General features: G+C 31.8%; 3 protein-coding genes across 3 annotated transcripts; 1 reads left to right on the top strand and 2 right to left on the bottom strand.

The window, feature by feature from the left end:
• Nucleotides 1–17,418: 17,418 nt before the first annotated feature.
• On the top strand, nt 17,419–18,198 carry EAF02_010018 (uncharacterized protein; the record flags this gene model as incomplete). The annotated part of the gene is made up of 2 exons (XM_038906066.1): nt 17,419–17,454; nt 17,512–18,198. 2 exons carry the CDS (start codon nt 17,419–17,421, stop codon nt 18,196–18,198), a joined length of 723 nt encoding a protein of 240 aa, XP_038754178.1.
• A 432-nt stretch (nt 18,199–18,630) lies between these two features.
• EAF02_010017 (uncharacterized protein) lies at nt 18,631–19,845 on the bottom strand (the record flags this gene model as incomplete). The annotated part of the gene is made up of 2 exons (XM_038906065.1): nt 18,631–18,723; nt 18,775–19,845. 2 exons carry the CDS (start codon nt 19,843–19,845, stop codon nt 18,631–18,633), a joined length of 1,164 nt encoding a protein of 387 aa, XP_038754177.1.
• Nucleotides 19,846–20,139: 294 nt separating this feature from the next.
• EAF02_010016 (uncharacterized protein) lies at nt 20,140–21,872 on the bottom strand. The gene is made up of 4 exons (XM_038906064.1): nt 21,695–21,872; nt 21,163–21,644; nt 20,370–21,114; nt 20,140–20,261 (listed from the first exon to the last, which is right to left on the bottom strand). The coding sequence occupies exons 1-3, from the start codon at nt 21,803–21,805 to the stop codon at nt 20,892–20,894; spliced, it is 816 nt and encodes a 271-aa protein (XP_038754176.1). The 5' UTR covers nt 21,806–21,872; the 3' UTR covers nt 20,140–20,261; nt 20,370–20,891.
• Between the last annotated feature and the right edge of the window lie 113 nt (nt 21,873–21,985).

Genomic DNA, 21,985 nt, shown 5'->3' with positions numbered 1-21,985 from the left:
CTCGACAGAGTTACATACGGGCTAATCCCGATACAGCATAGCGTGATATACGGTATAAGCACCTTTTCTAACAGGATTCAATATTGATATAGCAATTACTTTTACAATTAATGTTATTCTTGGTAAAAAGATTTTATTAATTTTATACACTAATTCCAAGTCATTATACAATCTACTTACAAAATTGGGAATGATTAGTGAAAAGAGATTAATGATCAACATTATAACACTACATCAATTCTATAAGCAAAAAAAAATCGTTGAAGTGATCTGAATTGATGGTTCGATTAATCCGGTTGATGCAATAACGAAAAGAAAGCTATGTTAAGTTTTTACTAATCTGATTAATACAAATAAGATTGATATCAAGATAATAAAATAGATGGAACAAAATTAAAGGAAGGGATTGGTTCTGTTAATAAAAGGTTAGGGATTTTAGTTAGTAGATAGAGGATTTTTATGATTTTACAAATTTCTTTTCAGCCATTATATTTGAAGTTATAAAAGAGAGTTCCGAGTGTGTAAACAAGGGAATTCACTTCAAAAGAATAATTTCAATATAATGGCTACTGTATCAAAGGTATTTATTTATTTATTTATTTATAGTGATTAACATCTAATATCTAACCTCCCAAGGGGTATTCTAGATATACTAAAGAGCGGGCCTACAGGCCGCTAGCGTTCCAGCCACTCATAGTAGTGTAATATTAGTTAATCAGAGACTTATTGCCTCTAGTATTCCTTTGTTCAGTATTGCTTATAGCGATTCTGTGGCTATTCTATCTAAGGGTTTGTGGTTCTATTTCAGAGGGTCTTGTTTTATATACCATTCAAATATCGGTGGATGATTAGATTGATCACTATCGATCGGAAGAACGCTCGGAGTGCTTATAGTTATTCAATATGAATCTTAGATTAATTAAAGTAAAGAGCTCATTCTCAGGATATTGAAATAGATTAGAATTTATATAGTTTCGCATAGTTTAAGTATATCCTAATATAGAATCTGGATCTAGCGAAAAGGTCAATAAAGTTATATTATATTTGCAGAACGCAGTTGATATATGTTATCACATCCCATTCGGATCAAAGTCGATTTGGTGCAAGCGGCTAGTCATTGTGCGTCTGATTATTGATTGAATATTGAAAGAAGTATAGTAGGCTTTTTTCAATTTTGTATATATAGATGTTTATATTATTTTTATAATTGAATCTGATATAATAAATTGTAAAGTTACTGTATCTAATCCACATCGCTATAAGTCTATATAGTATCTTATAAGAAAACTTAAGGCTTTCCGATTTTGAGGTATTATATGCCGGTTTCCATATATCATACATTTTAAAGATCAGACCTCTTTTTTCCTTTTACCATCTACTCTCGAAGCATCGATATTTGGCATATAGAACAAAGTAGGAGCTACTGACTATAGGAAGGCAGAATGGGTTAGAATTAAGTAGCCCAGCTGTGCCCTGATCAGTAAGGCGATTGGCTGTCTTGTTATCCTCAATCTCAATATGCCTAGGGGACTACTTGATTACAATATTGTAATATTACATTGCTTGATGATACTTGTAATATACCCATTAAGAGGAGATAGCGGCACTTCCTCACATTCCCCAGATTACTGAAGTGCTATCAATATATAACCATATTCGTTCCTAGTAAGAATAATCAATAATACTCAGAAGGCGTTTTAATCCCCACTATGCGCCAATCGCCTCAGCATTAAAAACATACAACTGTTTGTGTATATAATTATAACCACTATCGATCTATTACTTGTTACGATAGATTGTAAAGCCATATTCTATGCAGTAACTGTGTTTGTTGTATTATTCAGACCCATCTGAAAACACAAAGTAATCTTCTTAAAGAATTAAGTTCCACCATTCCTTGAATACTTTCGCGGCATCCTCTTTATTCATACTATTTGTTGGATCGGTATGATACTCAGGAGAGAAGTAAGGCCGTAAAAGTCTGAGGCGCTCGATAACAAAGATCGCCCGTTCTATTCTTTGCAGTTTTGTATTGGAACCTTTCAGAATACCTGTGCCTCATCCTCTCTTCCTGATACACAGCTTTAATCGGTTTACAAGTAGATATTGTGCATCCATTGTCTGAAGCCAAAACGCGAATCTCAGTCTGGCTTGCTCTAATACAACAATTCCAATTGGGAAACCAGTTTCTACAAAGAATGTGATCGTCGGGGTTGTCTTATAAACAGATAAAGCTTCTCATACCGTATTGTGAATCGTCTTGCTGACTAGGTTGATGTATTTCTTGATCTCGATATCGATCGGAATATAGTCTGCATTTGGGTATTATTTGTATAGCCTATCAAACCATATTTCGAAGCCGAAGAGGGTAATAGGAAATATACAGGTAATAATCGCTTTTTGTAAGCAGACTGTAGATAGTCCGTGGGCTGTATGAGCTATTGATTGGATATAGAATGCAACACGTATAGCTTTCGCGGTGCACGTTTTGACATACTATAGGAACGTTAGGCGCCGATCAAAAAAGACGCCAAGCCAGCGTAAGGTCGGTTGTGCTCCATTGGCAGAAATGAATTATATTATAACTACTTTCTAGAATATATTATAATACAAAATAGGTTCGCTACACCTACAAACGCTTTCCCGGCTTACTTGTAATAAAGCCACTAGTACTAGGCTTCTGTAGAATCTTTTGACTACATTAAACCATCTAATGTATGATTACCTTCGGAAGTTCCGGTTAGGACTAGAACCATTCCTTTACGCCTCCATTCCTGTTTACTCTTTAAGCCTATCTAATATTTCCATTATACCCTTTACTCTATAATATCCGATTATAGACCGACATACGTATCCATCTTCTCGAGCTATATAGACAGTGTCGCTATTGCTATTATTATATACTATACCTCGCGGCTAATAACTATTTCGCATTATTTTGTTAGATCTCTCCTACACAACAAAGCCGACTATATCTTGCAGGCTTGCTATTTCAGATCTCTAGCCAAACAGTCCTTCTATAGTGTTTTCAATTCACTAACCAAAGCTCTGTTTATAAAATCCATTCCCCCAATATATAGTTTGTAGTCGAAAGTAAAATGCTAGGAGTGCGTTATATATATATATTGTAGAATTGGTTTCTGCCTGAAATCCTCTGCTACTATAATACCGATCGAGTGTTATCGAGTGTGACTTACTAAAAGCATCCTTTCTATACCAAAGCTCCTCCACTGCTATACCACTCCCATACACTTAGAGATAAGGTGCTAAAAACATTCTTCCTCCTACTCCATATATGCTCCCGCCAGCCCCAATAGACACTGTTCTAGCCTTTATATACTTCCTACTATTCCCTTCATTATTTATAAATATCCGATCCAATATACCCACAGATTGTATATATTATTAGATTATGAAAACTCTATATACTAGTGTTCTAAAGGTGTTCTATCGATTTTCGTTCATTAAGTTAAGAATATCAGCCCTACTCCCAATATAGGCTTCAGTCAGACTCAGCTATATTATAAAAGCTTTATTATCCACTATTTCAAGGGCTAATTCTGTTTCACAAACGCTCTGCCGCAATATGCTCTGGTTCTGCTTTCTATACAGATTCGTAAAGGCATGGTTCCGTATCAATCCCACTCTTATCTTCCTTTCACTGTTGAATAGTTTTCATCTTCGTTTTACTGATAATTCTCTATTCCGAATATCTTCGCAATCACCTTCTGATGATTAGCTGCGTGTACCTTTGCTTCTAATACAGCCTCCGATTAGTGTACAATCACCACCCAGCTCCAGCTGACTCTACTTAGCTCTCCGATCGCACGATCAAAGGTTCGTAGAATACACCACGTACAGGTGAGAGTCATCGTATCCCTATCAAAGGTATTTAGGTGAATGTGAAGGAGACTAGCTTTTTTAATAGTGTTTATATAAGGCCTATTATTTTCCTTTATTAGCTAGTTCTTTAGACAGAATACAATATAGATATTTAGGGGCCTATTAATGATAGTGGGAACCACGTCTCCCGTATTCCTGATCTCATTATTGAACTAACAAAAATAAGTATCGAATTAGCTATCAAATTTATCAATATTACCAAAATCACTACAAGAGCATAATATCTAGCAAGAACTCTTAAACAAAAAATAATAAAAGAAGGAGTAATAATGAAAGAAAAAAAAGAAGAAAATAATAAAAAAGAAATAGTTAAGGAAATAAAAGAAAAGCTTGACCTTTTTATAATTTCTTGATTATTAGAATTTTCTTATTATATACAATACATATAATAAGCAAATAATATTCTCCAACATTTGTTTTCACTTCTCTAATAAGATCATAACCAATATTGTAAATCAAAAAGTTACCTATTAGGCCCATCGGGCCTAGCCGTCCTATATAGTCTTAGACTGAAGGTAGACGTAAATTCAATCAATCAATCAATCAATTAGCAATCAGAATAAACAATCTAGAATACAAAACAAGGCAATTACATCAAAAGAAGCAATCCTAAAAGCAAGAGATCTTATAATACTAATCTCAACTCTTTCTCAATTATATAATAAACAATCAAAGCTATTAGATCTTCTAAAGATTTTTAAAGAATATATCAAAAAAGGAAAGCTCATTATAATCTCCAATATTATTATATGTTGAAAGGTGTGGTTCACGTGATCATGGAGCAGGGGGAGCTAGCCCCAATTAATACTAGTAAGAGCTCTATCCTATACAGAGCTCTTCCTCTCGGAAGTAGAAGAACATACTTAGTACACTAATCCTTCTAATACTATTACTTTCTATTCTATACTTTTCATTTTATTCCTTATAGAGAGTTATATTTAAAACAAATTATAAACTCAGGTTCGCATCTAGGTTAGAAACTATTGGCAAAAAGGAATACGCAAAGGTATAAAAGAAAAGGCAAAGGCCTATACAACTAAGAAAGAGGCAGAGGCCTACACAACAAAAGAATAAGTTGTAGAGACACAAAAGAAAAACAAAGGCCTAAATCAAATCGAAAAAGTTGTAGCAGAGATTTCTCATCAATACAAAATCGAAATCCCCGAAAAAGACGTATTCACTCTGTATAAAAACTCAAATTACATTAAGGGAGAAAGCAAATAAATATCTTTATATTGTGATATATTAAAATCAAAACCAATAATAACATTTGTAATTATAGAAGACAATTCCGATAGTAAACAATTAAAGATCCTAATATTGGATAGAAAGAACTGGTGCTATTGATTCAAAATAATAAAACTATATCTTGTAAAAAAGAATGAGATTATACTATTATAAACAATATGGCTATATGCAGAGCACTCTATACAGATTCTATCGAATTAATGGATGCAGTATACAAAATAGAGAAAGCCTAAGTTGGTGCAGAGCTTTTCGTTGTTCAGTATATCAGTAATGTAGATAACGAATTTATCGAAGACACTGGCAAGTTCAGCGATAAGTAGATCAAACTAAAAATAAAAGTATAAATACATTATTCCTTAAGAATTGCGAAATAAGTTTATATGATTAACAATATAGAAGCTAAAGGAGAGTGCTATAATCAAAGAAGGCTGGAGCAAGATATACTTTATTCGAAAGGAAATAGTTGAAGCAGAGACAGTATAAAAGGATTTGTTAATTGAGGATGTTATTCTAGGATTCTTTATTTAAGGATTGCCGGAGTGTTTTAATATTATTATTAAAGCAATTGATATTCAAAATCTTGATTTTACAATCAAATTTGAAAAGATTCGAGCTGTGGACGAAACAGTTGCTTTCAGAAATGCTATCTCAATGGATAAGGATAGAAATACAAATATACAATGATTGCACAAAACCGTTAAGATTGTGGACGATACGATAAAGACCATCGCCAAAGTTTTGAGAGAAGATTCTGTAGTTCAAATAAAGAAAAAGAATACTTTTATTATAATAAACCGGATTATATTGCATAAGACTGTTTATATAAGGAAAGTATTCAACTTATATCAAAAACAATCCAATCAAGAAGTTATCATTCTTATCGAGATATCAAGTAAGCTCAAATTGGAAAAGCTGCGAATCTTCTTTTAGCAATTTAATTTTTCGCTCTATATATGATTGTGGTTACATTATAATTGAGATTTCAAACGAGGAAAAGCCTTATTACCATTTAAGTAAATCTATATATATATCCTTCTACAACAATACCAGAAAATGGATTGCAGATACTGGCTGTTCGTTGTATATGACTGACCAATCCCACCTTCTATTTAGCTTAAAGCCACTTTCCAAGTCAAGACAGATAAAGGTTGGAAAAGGAGAATTGGTTGCAAAGAGTATAGAACAATAAAGATAAAGTGGAATGGAAAAGCATATAAATTGAAGACATTATATATTCCAGAATTAGAAGCAAGCTTATTGTCTATAAGATCGTTTTGTAGGGAATTCAGTACTAAGGGAGTCTTCAATGATAAGAAGATATATTTTTATAGAAACGGAAAAGTCCTACTATCTGCAAACAATTTTTATGGAATTTATATAATTGTTAATATTATTATCAGTAACTTTGATACTATACTTCCAGCTGTAAAAGAGGATAAGGAAGTTCCACCAGAAGTTAAGGACATTGTTTATAGTGAAGACAAGATAGACAAAACAGATATCTAACAACGAAACCACCTGAACCAGTATTGGCTATAGCATTGTCGCTTCGGATATATAGGATATAGAGTCTTAAGTAAATATATCTCGTTATAATCCTGAAGAAGGATATCAAGTTACCTACAGATCTAGAGCTTTGTAAGGTATGTGTAATAATAAAGATAAAGAAGTATTACAGTACAATTCTTTTAGAGTACAAAAAGTAATTATTAGCTTTTATATCACTGGATATATCGGGATTATTTCTAGTGTTATTCCGAAAAAAGCAATACTTTGCAAAGATAATCTATAGCTAAATAAAAAAGGTTTAGATAATATGTTTGGAAAAAAAAAGTAATATTATTGAAGAATTCGAGAAGTAAAAAATTGGTATAAAACAAAAGAGTGGATTCTGATTAAAACAATATATACCAACAATACTCCAGAGATCGAGAAGGTATTGTAGGAATGGCAAGACAAGCTGGGTACGCAACGATAATCGATATGCACGTATACCTTAAATCAAAATGGTATAGCTGAATAAACAATTCAAATTATTCAATCGAATATTCGTGTAATGTTTAAAGATTCAGAGATGCTAATTGAATTTTGGGATTATATAGTAAAAGGTAGATGTGTATATTAGAAACAGAATATGTATAGGATTATGGGTAAATGAATTCGAGGTTAGATAAAGATATAAAGAGATATCTGTCAGCTAATAGCGGGATATAACTGTATAAGTAAAGAAAAAGCAAGTGTCGCTATACAAGGCATGGACCGGAATAGTATTATCGATAGTATATATCAAGATATGGGGATCAAAGTGCTATTCTTATATCGATCCAGTATCTCACCTTAATGATGCTTGTTGAGATAAATTAGTGGATAGGGCAAGAATAGATATATTTGTTGGATATAATGATTATACAATAAAGCAATTATGGATATATGCCCTGGATAGATATGTAATAATAAAGACAAGTAATTGTATATTCTTTAAAGAATTATCAGGAGGTAAGATAAACCTGAAACTGTGTTCTATCACTTCAGGGGGAAAATTCGTAGAAGGACAGGGAACACAAAACATCTTACCAGAACGATGACCAGTAGGAAGATCTTGTAAGACTATAATTGAAATTGCAGGCACAGCACTTACAGAACCTACATCTACCAAATCAGTTGAATACAATTTAGAGGATGAAATCCCAAATCTCACTAAAATACCTACACCAAGATTAGAAACTATTCCACAAGTCGTTATTCCGTATATAGTACAACTATTGGATGCTGACCTAATGGATGTGACCATAGAGATCGAAAAGGATATCAGATCAACAATAAAAAAGAGATCAAGAGAATAAGATAATAAAGCTGACTTTCAAAATACTAAGTGTTTACATACATTCCTTATCATTATTATAGACTTGAAACCGGATCAAGAGTTTTTCATAAAACAATAAAGCAAAGACTACATATTCATTTTAGAAATAATCATTACAAATGCAATGATAAGGGATATACCGATTCTGAAAATATATAAAGAGGCAATAAGTAATCCAATCTATGGCGAATAGTGGTAAGCAGCTATTGACTAGAAAATCAAGGAATTGGAAAAGAATAAGATATGGCAACAAATCTATAACAATGGAATAAACAACTTAATCAGTACAAAATAAGTATTTATAACAAAACTGAATATAAATGGATCATTGGAACGATTTAAGGCTAGACTAGTAATAAGAGGTTTTATACAAAAGTATAGAGTGGACTTCTTTGATACATTTGTATTCACGGTATAATTAGCAATAGTTCGTTTATTTCTATCTATTATAACATTATAGGACCTTGAGGTATATTACTTTGATATAAAAAATGTGTTTATTAAGGCAAAACTAAAAGAAAAGATTTTTCTATTTGTATTATAAAAAGTTAATATCAAATAAGGATATATTTTTGAAGTCCTTTGTAGTTTATATAGATTAAAGTAAGCAGCTTGTAATTAAAATGATCTTATAAAGAAATAATTTATCGAATAGAATTTTGTATAAAGCCTAATTGATCTGTACTTATTTATTTATTTTAATAAAAGGATTATAATATTGTTGTATATTAATGATCTTCCTGTTGTAGTATGGAATTTAGATAATATATTGTAGTTCAGTAAACAACTTACTTCTGTCTTTAATACCAAGAATCTAGAGGAGATCGAGAACTTAAAGCTTCTAGATATGAGAATTATTAGAGATAAAAAGAACAGGACTCTATATATCAATCAAAAACAATATCTCGAGAAAGTATTAAGTAGATACAGATTTATAAAGAGAATATCTAGACTTATCTCAATACCAATAAATAGTTACGAAGCACTTCGATTGGCTTGAGAGAATAACAAACAAACAGATTCTATTAAATACAATTGTATAATTGGAGAATTGATATACACAATAGTATACTCAAGATCTGATATAGCTTTTGGCCTAGAAAAGCTTAATCAATATATGAAAAATCCAGTAGAGTTTTATATAAATCAATTGCAAAGAGTAATGTGCTATTTACAAATAACAATCAGTTATAAACTGCATTTCGAATTAGAAGGAGTTCAAAATCTAATAATCTATTCCGATGCAGATTATGCTAGCAATATGATTGACAGAAAAAGCACATCGGGAGTAATCGCACTTTTGAGAAAAGGATCAATATTCTGGATGAGTCGAAAGCAGAACTTTGTATCAATATCAATAACTGAATTAGAGTATATAGCTTAATCAATTATAATAAAACAAGGTTAGTAGTTAGTCCAAATACTTCGAGATATAGGATACAGAAAGTTTGTTGTAGAGAATGGATCTACTGTTGATATAAAGGGAGACAATCAAGGAGTTATAGCTCTAATCAAGAATGTACAACTAATTAACAGATCAAAGCATATTGATATTATATATTACTATATATGGGATTTCAAGTAAAAAGGAAAGGTCGATATCAGCTATATTTCTATAGACAAAATGGTAGCAGATGAATTGACAAAACTATTAACCAAGGATATATTCAAGAAGTTCGTAGAAATGCTGAGAATGACAAATCACTATAATTAACCCAAAAAGGAATATTGAAAGATGTAATTCACGTAATTATAGAGCAAAGGGAGCTAGCCCCAATTAGTACTAGTAAGAGCTCTATTCTATACAGAGCTTTTCCTCTCGGAAGTGGAAGAATATACTTAGTACACTAGTCCTTCTAATGCCATCACTTTCTACCCTATGCTTCCTATCTTATTCCCTGTAGAGAGTCATACTTAAAACATTATATCCTAAATCATTTATTTCGAATCAGCTATATAGAAAATCGAATCCCAAGCTAAAACACTAGCCAAAAATCCAATTTCAATTATTACAATATTAACTAAATCAATTTTTATAATTATAATAAAAGAAAAAGAATAAAACCTAATTAATAAAGGAAAAGCTATTAAGCTTACTTTAATAAACAAAAAGATTAAAATTACTCAAAAATATCTAATTCTAATCAAATCAGAATAAACTCACCACTCAACTGATCACTCGAATACACTACACCTCTAAAAACCGCAAACCCAATATATAACACAAGAGCCCTGCTGCTCGGCTAAACAAATAGCAACCCACTCTCGCTTCTTCTCCTCTACCATAGGGATCAAAGCCCACAACGAGCCTATCCACCCGGGAACCAAGCTCTGCCTCAACAACAACCCGGATCAGACGTTCCCTTCTGGAAACAGAAGCGGATCGCACCCGCAGAGGAGCGAATAGCCCCTGGCATTGAAGTTAAATTGCTAAATTCGGTCGCGACGATCACGCCGCTCAAATAGTTCCTTATCTTAGCACGTCTAAATACCCTTAGGGAGGTCCAAAACAGACGTTAATTAATATAAATAAATAAAAATAAATAAATAATCAAATCAGAAATCCCAAATCCTATTTCCTTTTTTTTTAATTATTCAAAACAAAATAAATAAAGCCTCTTAAAAGAATGAAATTAAAGGGTTAGTTATTATAATAGCTATTTTATTCTTTAATAATAATATTATTATTATAATAAATAATCCTTTTATATTATAATTCCTTTTAAAAAAAAACTATTTGGAATAATATTATTAAATTCGAAAGGATTCAAAAGAATCAAGAATAATATAAAGTTATTATTTATAAAATTCTAATAAAAGAATTCTCAGAATCAAAAGGAATAAATCTTATTTTAAAAAAAATCAAAATCTTTAATTTAGATTTCAAATCAATCGGAATCCTCTTTTAGTTTATACCAGTTTCCAAAAGAATTTATTAATAAGAGGGAGCTATAGTTATTACTTTTATTATAAAATCAGAAACAGAATCAGTTATTCGAAAGTAATTATATATTACTGGAAATAATATAAGAATAAAAAACTTCTATGAATCGAAACCAATTATATAATACCAAAAGTATTAAGAGTTTAAATATCAAAATGCTTATTATAAAAGAAACCCTTCTTATGATTTATATAGAAACAAGTATATTATATCAATATATTTATATATAATATTTATTTATTTATTTATAGTGATTAACGTCTAATGTCTGACCTCCCGAAGGGTATTCTAGACGTACTAAGGAGCGGGCCTACGGACCGCTGACGTTCCCGCCGCTCATAGTAGTGTAAATGTTAGCTAATCAGAAGCTTGTTGCCTCTGGTGTTCCTCCGCTCAGTGTCGCTCGTGGCGATCCTGCGGCTGTTCTGTCTAAGGGTTTGTGATCCTCTTTCAGAGTTATATTATAATATAGAATATCAAAGAAAAGTTCTATTAATACTTAACAGTGAAATACTCGAACTGTAAGGGAATTATATAGCAAATTCAAAAATATATGAAACCTATTAGATTATTCAATAAAAATCGAATAATACTTATTAATAAATTATATCAATATTCAAATTATTTAAATAATCTTAATCAAAATTTACAAGCTATAGAAAATATTCTATAATTTATAATAGAACTCAATATCAATTTTATTATTATTCAAGAACCTTAAATTATTAAAAATGAAAATAATTATTCAAATATAAGATCGATTATACACTCTAATTTCACATAAATACTTTCGAAATTCGATTTCAAATATCAATTATAAATATTATTATATATCTCAAAAACCCTTTAATTCATAATCAACCTTTCTCCCGATTTTCTAAGAAATCCTGATATTCAAATCTTCGATTATTGAAATAGAAATAAAATCTTTTAAATAATTAATAATTATAATAAAACTGATTAAACTAAAGAAAAGAGCTTTATAATTAAAAGATGCTTATACAATTCAATAATTATACAAAAAACCATTCTCCTAAACGACTTCAATTCTCATCACTCATAATAAAATCCTTTTTCGGAGAAAAATAGAAATACTAATCAATTAACCAAATGATTTGAAGACTAGAATTTTATTCTTTTTAACAAGCTTGGTTTCAATACCTTTTATTATATTAATCTCCTTAATCCAAATATTATTGATCTTATATTAACCTCAAAAGGAATTGCCTCTCAAATCCAAATTAACAAACACTTTCAGATACAGAATCTGATTATATAGAATATTATTCGAGCTAAAGGGAAAAGAAACAAGCTCTTTTAATATAATATTGCTAGTTAGATATAATACAAAACTAGCTAATTAAAATAAATTCGAATCGATATTGAAATCAGAATTATTATATTCTTCTATTCTCTCTACTCTAATATCAACAGTCTTATCTAAAAAGGATTCGCTAAACAATTTGAAAAAAAGAAATAATTATTCTAATCTAAATCAAACAGTAAGCGAACTTACAAGGATTATCCAAAAAACTATTGAAAATTCTATATCTAAAGCTTTATCAATTAGAAAAACGAAGTTATAATAAACTTTTGAATTAATAGATTTTCGAAAAGAATTAGAAAAAGTAAAACAATCAATTGAATTGAATTTAAAGAATTCAAATCTTAAAGAAAAATATTGAATTATTAAAAACAAGTATTTTCAGGCTATTAAAATAATTAAAAAGAATTATTAGAATGAATTCCTAGAAAAAGAGAATATATAAATAATATTTAAAGTAATAGTTTATATAAAGGATTATTAAGATTAAAGAATATTGAATATTTCAATAAAAAAGCTTTTTTAAAGAAAATACTTTGTTTTTAAATCAACTTTATTTTTATCTCCTTTTATTATTTCAAAACCATAATAAAAAGAATACAAAGTAATTCAAAAAATGAGAATGGTCTAATTTTTCACAAATCGAATTAAATAATACTTGCTCAATCAAAATTCAAGGAAAAACCTTTAGTTTAAATAGAATTATTTAGGAGATTATTATGAAAGTATATAAAGTAATTCCATAGATCTTTTTTAATCTATTCAGTAATCTAATCAATTTAGAATATCATTCATAATACTGAAAATAAGCTATTAGAGTAATTCTAAAGAAACCTTCAAAACCCAATTATTCAGTCTCAAAAGTATATAAAATCATTACACTTTTAAACTATTTTGAAAAATTAGCGAAAGGATTTTAGCTTAAAGATTAGACTATTTAACAGAAACTATTAATTTATTATACAAAAATCAAATTGAAAATCAATAAAAGAAATTAGTAATTAATATAGCCCTTTTTCTAATTATCAAAATCGAAAGAAATAAGCAAATCTATAAAAGATCTCAATTCTATTTATAGATATAAAGAAAGCCTTCGATTATATTTCAAGAAATCAATTATTAGATATTTATAAGAAATTGAAACTACCAACGAATCTCATTTTCTAAATAGTCTCTTTTCTATAATAAAAATAGCTAAAACTTTTTTCAATAATCAAATCGAATCCTTTAAGCCTATTTCGATCGGAATACTATAAGGCAATCCAATTTCTTTAATCCTTTTCTAATATATATTAGAGAATTATTCCTTTCAAAATCGATTAAATTTCTCTTTTATATTAATGATATTTGTTGGTTCGAGAGAGATACGGAAGACGTGGTTCCCACTATCAGTAGGCCCCTAAATGTCTATTTGTATTCAATCTAAAGAGCTAGCTAATGAGGGGAAATAGTAGGCCTTATATAGGCACTACTGAAAGAGCTAGTCTCCTTCGCATTTGCCTAAACACCTTTGATACAGTAGCCATTGTATTGAAGTCATTCTTTTGAAGTGAATTCCCTTGTTCACACAATATTACTTTAATTACAAACTCATTTTTATGGAAAAAGAATATTAGATTTCTTGAGAAAGCTATAAAGCAAATCTACAAACTCGGCTCGAAAAGTGCAATTCAATTCGATTTAGCAAAGATAGAATTAATATACTTCTCAATATTCAAGCTAATCAAGAACTTCCCAATTATATTATCCAATTCGAATATTATTAAACCTTAATCTTTAATTAGATAATTAGATATATAATTCGATCCAAATTGCCGGGGAGCCTCAAGCTTCCCCGCGGAGTACTACACAGACTTATAGCGATGCGGACCGGATACAGTAACTTTGCAGTCTATCATATTAGATTCAATCACGAAAATAGTATAAACATTTATATATACAGGATTGAGAAAAGCCTATTACATTTCTTTCGATATCCAATCAATAATCAAACACACAACAACTAACCACTTATACCAAACCAATTACAATCCAAATAGAACACGATAATATATATCAACCACATCCTGTAATCACAATATAGCTTTACTAACCTTCTCACCAGATCCAAATTCTATACTAAAATATACCCAAACTACATATAATCACACAAATACCAACCTGCTTCAATACCCCAAGGACAAACTCTTTATCCCAATCAATCTAAAACCCACACCAATCAGTCATAAGCATTCCGAGCACTCTCCTGATCAATAATAGTCGACCCAATCATCCGCCGACACCCAAACGACATACAAAACAAGACTTTCTAGAACAGAACCACAAATCTTTAAACAAAACAGCCACAGAATCACTATAAGCAGTATTGAGCAGAGAAATATTAAAGGCAATAAACCCCTGATTAGCTAACATTACACTACTATAAGCGGCTGGAACACTAGCGGCCCGTAGGCCCGCTCCTTAGTACGTCTAGAATACCCCTTAGGAGGTCAGATATTAGACGTTTATTACTATAAATAAATAAATAAATGAAATAAATAAATAATTAAATAAGATAATAAATAAATAAATACATCAAATAAATAAATAATAAATAACTAAATAAATAAATAAATAAATAAATAAATACATAATAAATAACTAAATAAATAAATAAATAAATAAATAAATAAATAATAACTAAATAATAAAATCCTACCTAAATAAATAAATAATAAATAAAAATAAATAAATAAATAAATAAATAAATAAATAATAAATACATACCTCCCTAAATAAATAAATAAATAAATAAGTCGATCCAACTCTCAATTCATTTAATACATCAATATCCAAATCACACCAGCCAACGCAGTTTTTTATCGAATAACTCAACTAGCAAATATTGAAAAAGGCCTAAGTCCTAAAGCTTTTCGATAGTTATATATAGCTTGTGTGATTAGTATAGTTGATTATAGATTAGTGATTTGGTGGAGAGGATAAGCTCATTTCAAGGATAAAATACAAGCTCTTCAAATCTAGTTCTCTGAAAGATATTAGGAGTTTTCAAAACCGCTCCAATTCTTCTAATGGAAATCGAATTGGGATTAAAACCAGCAAATATCCGATTAGATTCAAATATCAAGTAATATACTTTTCGATTAATAAAACTCTTACCCAAACATCTAATTAATATCGAAAAAGCTACTCTAATATATCAATACACTAATCGAAAAGCAATCAACACTCCTCAAAAAAAGCTATACAAGCTAATTCAATTTAATAGAATTAGAGAATCAATTGATAAAGAATTTGATTCATTCTCTCTCGAAAAGATTATCCATTTTCATTTCTTTTTATGAAAAAGGAAATCCCTTTCAAAATTAATATTAGCCAGACTTTAAAAGAAAATGTAGTAATACTCTACAATATTATTCTTAAACATAGAGATCAAAATACTATTTACATTTATATAAATACCTTTTCCACTAAAAAAGGAATAGATATTGGTATAAGGATAATATTAATACAATCAAATAATCAGATTTTATATCAAGAACAAGTCAATATTGAAAGCAATCAATTAGTCTATAATAAAAAACTATATAAAGTCATCCGAGTCATCGAATATATTAGCTCAATCATTAATAGTGAAAAGAAGTTCAAGGTTTATTTAGATAATCAAGCAGGCCTTTTTGATTGAAAATACCTTCAGATCACTTAGGGCAAGTATATCAAATTCAAGCAATCAAGATAGCCAAAGCTATTATAACTAAAGGATCTGAAATATCCTTGAATTAAATACCAGAATATATATTAGTTAAAAGAAACAAGTTAGTAAGTAAACTAATAAAAAAAACTAGTATAATATAATTCATTTTAAATGAAATTAATTTTGAATTATTAGAAATAATAATCAAAGAATCCTTTTTTGATTAATGGAGTTCAATTTTCAATTAATATAAACTCAAATCCAATCAACCAGTATTAATTTATTCAAAACTATTTCTATAGAAAATCGGATCGAAAATTAAGCTATTAATTGAAACCAATCGAAATACTGCTAATACACTTTTCCAATTGAAATTAGGTTACAGATATATCAAATCATATCTATATCGATTCAATTATTCCAATAATAAATATATATATAATAATATTGAAATACTACAATATCTCCTGAGTAACTATTCTATATACAAAACAAAAAAAAGAGATATTTCAGAATATATTATTATTGAAAATCACTATACAATTTCTATTATATATCAAAATAAATATCGAATTAGTTATCAAATTTATCAATATCACCAAAATCACTACAAGGGCATAGTATCTAGTAAGAACTTTTGAACAAAAAGTAATAAAAAAAAAGTAATAATAAAAAAGAAAAAAGAAAAAGATAATAAAAAAGAAACAATTAAAGAAATAAAAAAGAGGCTTAATCTCCTCACAATTTCTTAATCATCAGAATTTTCTTATTATATATAATATATATAATAAACAGATATTATTTCTTAATATTTGTTTTCATTTCCCTAATAAAATCATAATCAATATTATAAATCAAAAAATTACCTATTAAGTCCATCGGGCCTAGTTGTCCTATATAGTCTTAGACTGAAGGTGGACGTAAATTCAATCAATCAATCAATCAATCAATCAATCAAGATTTATCATCCCTCACAAACTTTGGCTTGGGTAGTATCAATGATACATCAAAATTACCACTCAGAAACCCCCAAAACTCTAGAAACTTCCCCTATAAATTCTTCAATGTTGAAAGTAGTTATTCAATGAAGTTACAACACATTCTCTTATGTCCGACTAACTAGTCATTCCCATCTCATTATGTCCGGACCTAATGTGATTCGGAACGTCATTAGTCGACCGAAATTCCGAGGCCCCTCTTTTCCTAACCGAATCATGTAGATCTTACCTATTCTGTTTACCTTGAAGTCGACGTGTCAATCTCGATATTATAAATCAAAGTGATTTGAACGGGTGGAATAAAGTTCTAGACTTCTTTTTTAAACTTTAAATCGACATCATATCTCTGGTATATAAATCCCATTTCTCGTGCAATTTGTTGTTATATATCTGTCCATTCCTATTTGTACCCCGCATTTCATCACATCAAACCTTGAACCCAACAAAATGGCAGACAATACACCCACATTTCACCACCTCAATGTAAGTTTTAACCATTCAATTATTCAATGATACCTATTCAAATACTAATAATCAAAGGACTCACAATCTCAACGGATCTTTTGGCTCTTAGAAGAACTTTCCATTCCCTACAATCTCCAACTCCATACCCGCAATCCCATCACCGATCCCAAGGCTCCTTTATCCGCACCACCATCTCTTCAAGCCACTGGTCATTATGGAACAGCTCCTTCGCTCATCACCGGTCCCAAAGATGGAAATCGTTATATCCCCGAATCTCTCGCCATAGCCACTTACCTCATCCGTACTTTCGATTCCGCTGATACCTTTGGTCTCCGTAATGGCGATTGGATCCGTGATGAAATGCTCATTTCTATTACCTTGACTGATTTGGGAAGAGCAGTAAATATCATGTTGCTGCTTGATCTCAATTCTGTAGCTAATGGAGCTGGACCTATGGGGAAACAATTCGATGGACCCGCTTTGAGGAAATCATTGGGAGATTTAGAGAAAGAATTGAAAGAAGGTCCTGAGGGAGGATTTTTCATGGGGAAGAATCCCGGCAGAGCAGATATTATTTTAGAGTTTCCAATGTCGTTGATTAAACAGAGAGGATGGGTAGATTTGGAGAAGGAGTTTCCGGCTTTGGATGAATGGTTAAAGAGGTGTTATGAGAGACCTGCTTGGAAGAGGAGTATTGAGAAAGGAAATGGGTATGATTTTACTACATTTCCACAAAAAGCACATTTGCAAGCGCAATTGTAGATAAATTGGCGAATCGTAAAATATGAAAGGACTTCTCAGCATTTTTTCTTGTGTTATATGTCACATGTATATCACGTGGCGAGCTCCCTATATTTATTTTCGGTGTTACATGGTCTAGATTCTACTCACATGTAGATGCACGATTAAACATATTTGGTATTGGAAGTAGAATGTCGATTATTTTCAACATCCACATTCATAATCAATAGATGATCAATTATTCCATGTAGAAATCTTGATGGGTAGATACAATTCTTTTCTACTTCGACATTTCGGGCTGTAGTCTCATGATGAGAAGTCCTTGATTTCAATAATCTTTCTCACATAAACAATTCATTACTTTATGTACTAGATTTGTGGCATAGTTGATCAAACCAATCAAACTATCTTAAAGCCTTCGTTCCTGGTAAACAAACCAATGTATACAATATTTCATGCTGCCAATTGTTCATACTCTACACTAGCATAAACAAAAGGTCCAGCACCCTTCAAATCATTCTCATCAATAGCAATCGAGGTATAGTACTATCCGAAAGTTAGTCAAATTTCCAACAAAATTTCACACACAAGACAAACCTCAAATGTAGCATTTGATCCCAAACTTCCCACCACAACTGTTCCTTCCCAATTAACAGTACCATTCGTTCCATTAAAGGCGACAAAAGTTTCCGCAAGATATTCATAACCTTTCTTCATTGGTGCAATATATTCACTTCCAAGATATCCCTTTCTAACACCCTTCAAAATCGCATAGATGAACATTGCTGAACCGCTAGATTCGATATAATTTCGTGGTTTGCCTGGATATGGTTCATTCATAACTAACCACCAACCACCTGTTGTATCCTGTGCAGCAGCTACTCCTGCTGATGCAGTAATGAACCAATCAAGAAGCTTTGCATGTCCTTCATGTGATTCAGGGAAGTAATCGAGAACATCGACGAGGGCCATTAAATACCATCCCAATGCTCGATCCCATACATTAGGTGATGCTCCTGTTACAGGATCAGCCCATACTTGAGTTTTACTTTCATCATAACCATGAACGATAAGATTGGTGGTATGATTGCGACAATGTTCTTCAATAAGCGAATATTGCAATAGGATATCATCCCAAGCAGTAACATTTGCGGCATCAAAGTAGGATGTCCATTGAGCATAAAAGACATCAGCCATAAAAATACCATCTAACCACATTTGATTTGGGTATGTAGGTGCACGATGCCAGAATCCTCCAGATGCAGTTCGTGGATTGTAGTTGAATTGTTGACGTAATTTGTCGGCGGCAACTTTATATCGTGTTTCGTTAGTTCGAGCCCATGTATCGAGGATGATGGTTCCAATTCGAATATCATCAAGGGAAGCTGGGTAGGATGGATAACCGAGAATTGATCCATTTGCAGGTACAGCAGTATCCATTTGTGATTTTAACCAATTGATGTATGTTGCGTTTCCGGTGGCATTGTATGCCAGTTCAACACCTCGATAGAAGACTGCTTGAGCATATTGGGCAGTTTTGGGCACCCCCCTTTGAATGAATGAATCAGAAACTAAGGTGGAATACTTGATAGCAGCATCTTCGGCCCTTGAACTAATTACACTTGCTACAGATGCGGATGCATATGCGAAAAGAAGAGAGTACCGCATCTTGATGTGATTATGAGGCGTGAAGAATAAAAAATGGAAAAGAGATAGGAACTTACCAGCTTATATAGTATCGGCATATTCACAAATCATCATCAGATATATTCTTATGCAGATTGACATTGTGCTTATTCACATGTAATCAAGGAACAGGAGATCATTGAGGGGTATAGAGATAATCAAGTCTTGGCCTCACATTCTCATTTTGAGATGTCTTGTTTTCAAAAGTTTCTCCATCGGGTCAGGGTTATGCCGAGAAATGAAATTCGTACTCCTCAGGGTTACTTGCACTTTCATTCGAAGATAAGATCTACTATGATCAGACTTGATGACTTGATGACTTGATGAGGAGAATTCTCCAGCGTACGTGGGATGTGGGGACCCCGGACGTATTAACCTAGTGAAACGCGGAGAAATGGCTAGATGAAGAACGTATTAGCCGGAAGGATCAAGCTATCAAAAGCGATAAATACTCTCATTTAGCTTGAATTAATGATTGAACAAAGATATAAAAAGGAGGAACATACACAATCTGCAATAGAACAAAAACATGTTGTTGGGCATATCAGATCTACCTAAAACTCTCCGACCGATACACCCCAAGAACTCTTGACAAGCAATATATGTTTGTACGAAGTATGTGAGTTTTGAAGTCGTCAGACCTAGAACACAAACTCAAGAAAGTCAAATATACGAAATCAGACCCAAGCCACAACTCGAAAGAATCATATATATAACATCAGAGCTTGGCCGAACATCGTTTCATACTAAGAGTGGTGGACGAACTTCAACAGAACATTGCAGCCAAGAAAAAGGTAAGATGAGAGTGGCTGGAGTGGGTAAGTTGATGGGAGAAACATCAGCACTTTTGTCCCAATATGATAAATTCTCTCGGTTCATTTCTAATTGTTTTCGATTGAGATAGTCCATGATAAGTAACTGTTATTCCAAAAGCTTGGAAAAGTGCCTATCAAGTACTCTTTCGTAGAATTGTTTCTGATGGAATAAACGCCAATATTTCCCGTTATGTATACCGTCGGTCAAATCTATCAACCCCATCCCACTGAAAATCCCCAAGAGCCATCGAAAGTTTCATCCTCATCCTTCAATGGTCGTAAACATCCCAAGTCCCACGACTTATCCTTCATCTTCTGTAAACAATGAAATCGTGGGACTTGATTTGGGGCGTAGAATCTTAGTAGCATTTCCATATCTTCTTCGTTCATCGCATGTAGGTCTTCCAAACTATAAGCGTCGCTAACTTTGATCATCCTGCTTGTTATAAGTATGGTGGCAAAATCATTGTCGAGAAATGCTTACCATGCCATCCTCTTTGGTCCTTCTTCTGGTCCTGGTGCAACCTTCCTGAGCATCTGCCTCAACTTTCCAACCTTCTCTATCCCTTCTCCAATTTTGTCTGGTAAATTCGAAGCAATTTGTCTCCTTACAATATTGGCAAATCGTGGACCTTTCCCATTTGTGCTAACCATGATTTGTAAAGGACCATCTCGATGAACACTTCCAAAGTAGAAGTCACATTCAGGGGGCACATCTGCAATGTTCGCTGCTATTTTCCTTTCTTTACATAACTTCCATATCTGTGAAGATGCTTCCGGGTCATCGACGGCAGTCAATACCATGTCAACATTGTCGAGATCGGATGGTTCGAACTTTCTATCCACAAAGTCGACTTGTCCCTCTTGTACTCGATATGCGACTTCGGGGTTGAGACCTTCTCGAGGTGATACAACAGTGACCTTTGCATCTGCATTTAAAACGTTCAAGATTCGACCTGCCGCAACCTTTCAAATGATGAGTACGGAAGAATGATGATGGAAAGGAGTTTTTTTACCTCTCCGCCTCCAACGACTAGTACCCGTTTATTCTTGATTTGCCATGCCAGTATCAATGATCCGCCACCCTCAACTTTTGGAAAATTTTCTTCACCCATCGGTATTGACATTAAAATATTGGATGTTGTGCATAATAACCAATTCTTTATTGGATATAATTCTGTGCTTTATTGTAGATGTGAATGCTTATCGTTGATGACATTTCCGATAAGCAAATGGAATTCGGTACAGTACCGATAAGGCACAGTCAGAGAGCTTCGCTTACTCAAGACATTCGAAACCACCATCAC

Source organism: Botrytis sinoallii (assembly GCF_014898435.1).
Source record: "Botrytis sinoallii strain Bc 23 chromosome Unknown BSIN_023, whole genome shotgun sequence".
Lineage (NCBI taxonomy): Eukaryota > Fungi > Ascomycota > Leotiomycetes > Helotiales > Sclerotiniaceae > Botrytis > Botrytis sinoallii.
This window is presented reverse-complemented; position numbering and strand designations above follow the sequence as displayed.